A 6,154-nucleotide genomic window follows, 5' to 3' on the forward strand; every position below is an offset into this window, starting at 1 on the left:
AGCACGATAATTGGCTATATCCTCCTTGATTTGTACATCCTCCTTGTTCTCAAAAGGAATCCTAGAGAAATGATCTGCCACATAGTTCTCCGCTCCCTTTTTATCTCTCACCTCCATGTCAAAATCTTGAAGCGAAAGAACCCAACGGATGAGGCGTGGCTTTGCTTCCTTCTTGGTCTTAAGATAGCGAACTGCTATGTGATCCGTGTACACAATCACTTTGGAGCAAATAAGATAGGACCTAAACTTGTCCATGGCAAACAAAACTGCAATCATATCCTTCTCTGTCGTTACGTAATTCTTTTGAGCTTCATCAAGAGTTCTACTTGCATAGTTGATGACATGAGAACTTCCTTCTTTCTTTTGCCCAAGCACGACACCTACTCTAAAAGGACTCGCATCGCACATTAGTTCAAAAGGCAAGCTCCAATCCAGAGCTTGCACAACGGGAGAGGAAACGAGAGCTTCCTTGAGCTTTTGAAATGCCTCAAGACAAGCCTTATTAAAGCTAAACACAACATCTTTCTTGAGTAATTCGGTCAAAGGCTTGGCGATTGATGAATTTTTTTTTGATAAATCTTCGGTAAAAACCAGCATGCCCTAGAAAAGCTCTCACTCCCGTAATGGAAGTAGGGGGGCAACTTTTCAATCCCGAAACTTTGGCCAAATCAACCTCAATGCCCTTCTTTAACACTTTATAGCCTAGGACAATACCCTCCTCAATCATAAAATGACATTTCTCCCAATTTAAAACCAAACACATCTATTGACACCTTTTCAAAACTTTTTCAAGATTATAAAGACAAGTGTCAAAAGAAGAGCCACCAACACTAAAATCATCCATGAAAACTTCAATCTCATTTTCAAGCATCTCAGAAAAAATGGAACTCATGCATCGTTGGAATGTTGAAGGAGCATTGCATAATCCAAATGGCATTCTTCGGTATGCAAATGTTTCATATGGACATGTGAAAGTAGTTTTCTCTTGGTCATTTGGGAGGATAAGGATTTGGAAAAACCCGGAGTACCGATCTAAAAACAAAAGAAAGCATGGTGAGAAAGTCTCTCCAACATTTGGTCCATGAAGAGGAGAGAAAAATGGTATTTCCTTGTATTTTTGTTCAACCTCCTATAATCAATACACATTCTCCACCCGGTCACCATCCGGGTGGATATTTCCTCTCCTCCTTCTCCCTTCACGATGGTCGTTCCACCTTTCTTTGGTACCACATGAACCGGGCTAACCCACTTGCTATCAAAGATAGCATAAATTTTGCCCGCTTCACGCAATATCAAGATTTCCTTCTTAACAACCTCTTGGAGGTTGGGGTTCAACCTCCTTTGAGGTTCAATTAAGGTGGATTATTCATCCTCAAGATGAATACGATGCATGCACAAAGAGGGGCTAATACCCTTTATATCGTCAATGCTTTACCTTATCACATTTCTATATTTTCTCAAAAAGACAAGCAATTTTCCCAAATCAAGACCATCAAGGGTAGCATTGATAATAATAGGGTATTCCCCTTCATTTCCAAGACAAGCATATTTCAAAGTGGGGGGAAGGGGTTTGAGTTCTACCTTGGGAGGAGGCTTGGAACTCTCCTCCATTTTCTCCTCCTTTAGTTCAAGCTCTTCTTTATCTTCTTGTTGTTCATGGTCTTCTTCCATTTGAGTTTCTTCCATGGCCATGACAAACTCTTTTGCTTCTTGAGATTGATACTCTTCCTTGTATGTAAGAGCTTCAACCATTGGATCTTGAGGCTTCATCATAACACTTCCCAAGCGATCTAACTCCTCATTCAGCACATCAACCATATAGCATTTTTCAACCATGGGGGTCTTGAGTAACTTAGAGAACTCAAAAACAATCTTTTCATCGGCAACCTCACATGTAATGGTGTTGTTCTTGCAATTGATCACCACCCCCAAACTCTTAAGAGCTTCACGACCAAAAATCAAAGGAGTATCAACATCTTTCTTCCATATCCATCAGTACAAAATCACAAGGCACATAAATATGCCCAACATGAATAGGAACATCTTCAAGCTCACCACAAAGTAACTTCACCAAACGCTCGGCCAATTGGATAGTCTTCCTTGTAAGGGTCATTTCAATGTTAAGCTTTTAAGGAATGGATAGGGGAATCAAACTAACACTTGCTCCAAGATCGGCTAAGGCACCCCTAGCTTCCATGTTCCCAATCTTTACCGGTAAAGTGAAACTTCTCGAATCTATTTGCTTCTTGGGCATCTTATGTTGGATAAGTGCACTCACTTGATGGAGAAGAGTGATGAGCTTCCTTTTGTTGGTGAGAATATCCTTGAGGAACTTGGAGTATGAAGGCATTTGTGTGACAATTTCGATGAAAGGGAGGTTGATGTGGAAATTCTTTATCACACTAAGGAACTTTGCAAACTTGTCATTCAACTTCTTCTCCGCAAGTCGACCGGGAAATGGAACCAGCCCATCTAGATTCCTACCCTCACTAGGAGTTGAGGTTGTATTCTCGTCTTTAAGCTTCTTCTTCTCCATACTTCTTTCTTTCTCAACATCCTTCTCTTCCTCAACTTTCTTGTCTTCACCCACACTCTATTCTCCTTCCTTCTTTTCCTCACTAACCCCCTCCTTAGGACCTTCATAGGATGTACCCGATCTCAATGTGATTGCCTTACAAGAGTCGGGTTTTATGATGTTGGAAGGGTTAGTTTCTGATTGCCCGGGTAGAGTAGAAGGTGAATTGAAAGGGACTCTCTCGGCCAATTGAGCTAATTCTGAATCAACCATCTTGTTATAAGCCTTTACCTGTCGCAGTTGTTGATTCATGGCTTAAAGTTGTTGAAGAATTTGGGTTTTTTGTAGAATCGGGTTGAGATGCTTACTCTAGGATCCTTTGAGACACTTGAATTTGATTGTTGTATTGGTTTTGATTATTGTGTTTGTTGTTTCTTGGGTAGTTTCCTCTTGGGTTTTGGTTTAAAAATGGAGGATGGTTTTGATATTGGGGGTTGGAGTTGTATGATTGTTGAGCTTATTGACTCCATTGTTGAGGTTAGTGTGCAAACCCGGGTGGTAGTTGCCTCCAAACTAATCCACCGCCATTTCCTCTATATCCATCTTGCCTTGTGTTGCCGCCACATGTTCGGGGCTTAAACCTCCATAATAAAATGTATCGTGGTTTGTACCACCACAATTTTGACAAGAGGAATAATTGACTTGAGAAGAGCTTGCTCATCTATTAACACTCGTATTCAACTTTGCAAGCCCTTTCATTAAAAGCTCAATTTGATGTTGCAATTGATCAACCTTCTCCAATTCATACTTTCCACCTTTCTTTGGTGCATTCCTCCTTGTACCACCCCAAGAGTAGTTCTTCACTACCTCTTCAATTGTTGCTTCATCTTGATTTTGGGGGATCTTAATCAATTGTCCACCCACCCCCGCATCCAAGTTAGCTCTAGACATAGGTTCCAATTCATCATAGAAGAATCGCATGAGCAAGCTTTGATTGTATTCATGGTGAGGACATGCTTGTACCAACTCCTCGAACCTTTCCCAAGCTTCAGTAAGACTCTTATCCGCTTCTTGTTCAAATGATGCAATCTTCCTCTCATATTGGCGGTCTTTTCTTCGGAAATGAACCTCTTCAAGAATGCCTTGACTACCTCTTTCCATGTTGTAAGAGAATTTGGCTTAACTTGTTTGAGCCACTTCTTTGCTTTACCCGAAAGAGATTGTCGAAATAAGTGCATACGGATGTATTCTAGAGAAACTTAATTGGTTTGAATCATGACACAAAGCTCAAGGAATTTATCAAGGTGCACAATAGGATCTTCACTTGGAGAACCCGAAAATTATTCCGTTTTTACCATTCTAGTGTATTGAGGATGGATGGTGAAATTGGTTTCCGTGACGGGTAGCAAAATCCCTCCCGTGAGCTCATAATCCTCCGGATTCCCAACCTCACGAAACAAAATCATCTTCTTGTCCTACCATTTCCTCACTTTGAGAATTCAAAGACCAAGAATCATTCTCACTCTCAACAATAGCACCAAGACCTCGCCCCTCTTCTTGATAAAGCCTACGGACTTGTCTCAAAGTGCGGTCGATCTCGTAGTCAATGTAATGTGTAGGTGGTCCTTGAGATTTCCTTAGCATCCACCAAAGCTAAGAAAACATTAACAATGACTAGCAAGAGAGTAAAGGAACAAAATAAAAAGCAACAAATCCAATAACAACACAATAAGAGTGCAAAACTAGCCGTCTCCCCGGCAACGACACCAAAAATTTGATAGGCAGACAATAGGTCGTGTCTAATATCCTAAATCAAATCTACAATTTATATTCCTAACCTAACTCTATCAAGTTTACACTAGATAGTGGCAAGCTAGGGTCGAACCACAAGGAAACGAAATATTACACAATCAAGGTGGAATTAAGAATCTATTGAAAGTAACAAGGGGTATTTTGGTTTGTTTTTGTGAATATCTATGATTAAATTATCTATCGAAAAAGGATTAAAACAAGCAAAATAAGGAGTTGAACTAGAATCACTAAACTAAAGAAGAAAATTTAAGATTTTAAGGGAAATATGATAAAAAAACACTAGGGAGACGGGGTTCTAATCATGATCAACTAAGACAACTATAATAATCATCATGGATTCATGCCAAGGAGTACAAACTCTACTCAAAATAATTCATTCTCATGCAATCACTCAAAGCAAGTCGATGAAATCGATCAAATCTAAACTAGATCATTCTCATGCATCTAATCTAGAACTCAAATATTGGGGCTAACAGTGCACAACAATAGCTCCAAGCATTATAAGCACAAAATCATCAACTCAAGGCAAAACCCAATCAAATATCAATATAAACTCAATCAATCATGATTTTCACCCCCTTCCCTAGCTAGAAATCAAAGATAGAGGAAAGAAAATAGTCATACAACCTTAACAAAACCAAACATGATTCAAAACCAAAGAAAAAGCAATGAAATAAGTAAAAACAAGGAACTTTATGAAAATAAACGCTATTAAGAGCAATTAAACCAAACAAAAGATAAGGGGTAATGAGATTACTACTATTAAACTATTAAAAGATCTTGACTACAATAATGGAAACTTGAAGATTAAGCTATTTTCTCTCCCTAAAATGTTGATATTCTCTCTCTACAAAATATTCTAGATGGCAATGGAATAGTGAAAAATTGTCAAGAAATTTCAATCCAAGGAATATTTATAGTCTCTTGATACAACAAGGGAACCCAGTGGAGGAGAGGCCTCTGATGCAAGCTGCCGCGCCCTCTCTGTTATGGGTACAAAGTTGGGAAAACCCAGCTCGTCGCGCCCGCGGCCTTAACTGCCGCGCACGAGGCTGCCTGATGGGCCGCGCCCTCTCCATGCCTTCTCTCAGCAATCTCTAGAAACCAGTGCTCAACTCAACCTTGACCCGCACCCGCGCCCGCGACCTGATGTGTGTTATGCGCCCTCTCTTTTAGACATCTCCTCTTCCTGGACGAAGCCACAATAGCAACTTCACTCCATTGAGCAACTCAAATTCCACCTACAAGCGCCAAGAGTTATCAAAACAAACAAACAAAAGATAAAAAGCAAAAGAAAAGATAAAAGAAAAGGAAAAACACGAGAAAGAACAAAAGTAACTAAAACAGAGGTAGAAACGGTAAGAGAAGGCACAAACAAGTGACAAATGAGGGGAATTCATTAGTGAAAAAAGGCGAAATAGTGGCGTAAACGCCACTCATCAAAAATCAGTTATCGTCTTCAATAATAAGTACCACCGACAATCGGATATGCAAGAGCTGTATACAAATCAACAATAATAGAATAAAATTTAATAATAACAACATTTAAATCATCAATAACTACCACCAAGAATCAATTTATGTCATCGTCTTCAACCCCCCCCCCCCCCCAAATGTCCAAAATTAGCTTACGTAAAAAAGCAGGCAAATTCAAGGGAAATGGATCTGAGCTTATGTAAGAACAATCTCTAGACTACGAGTTGTTTTAAGTTCTTTGAGCCCCAATTCATCAATGAAAGAGGTTGAACAATAGTTTAAACAAACAAGCACGGGAGAAAATCCAAGAGTAACCTTGAAGGAGTTGGGTATTCCCAGAGCCTATAAGTT

The 6,154-nt window shown here is 39.7% G+C and overlaps 1 protein-coding gene across 1 annotated transcript; it reads right to left on the minus strand.

Moving 5' to 3' along the window:
• Positions 1–1,431: 1,431 nt before the first annotated feature.
• Positions 1,432–2,536, minus strand: LOC110739051. The gene is made up of 2 exons (XM_021919503.1): positions 2,279–2,536; positions 1,432–1,980 (listed from the first exon to the last, which is right to left on the minus strand). Exons 1-2 carry the CDS (start codon positions 2,534–2,536, stop codon positions 1,432–1,434), a joined length of 807 nt encoding a protein of 268 aa, XP_021775195.1.
• Positions 2,537–6,154: the final 3,618 nt, after the last annotated feature.

This window comes from Chenopodium quinoa, unplaced genomic scaffold (assembly GCF_001683475.1).
Source record: "Chenopodium quinoa cultivar QQ74 unplaced genomic scaffold, ASM168347v1, whole genome shotgun sequence".
NCBI classification, from domain to species: Eukaryota; Viridiplantae; Streptophyta; class Magnoliopsida; order Caryophyllales; family Amaranthaceae; genus Chenopodium; species Chenopodium quinoa.

What these genes read in the sequence shown, in the direction of transcription:
- LOC110739051 (XM_021919503.1), bottom strand. Translation starts at nt 2,536, where the DNA reads ATGGAGAAGAAGAAGCTTAAAGACGAGAATACAACCTCAACTCCTAGT. An exon ending in TCATCACTCTTCTCCATCAA is followed by an intron (nt 1,981 to 2,278) that starts GTGAGTGCACTT and finishes TGGATATGGAAG; the next exon opens with AAAGATGTTGATACTCCTTT.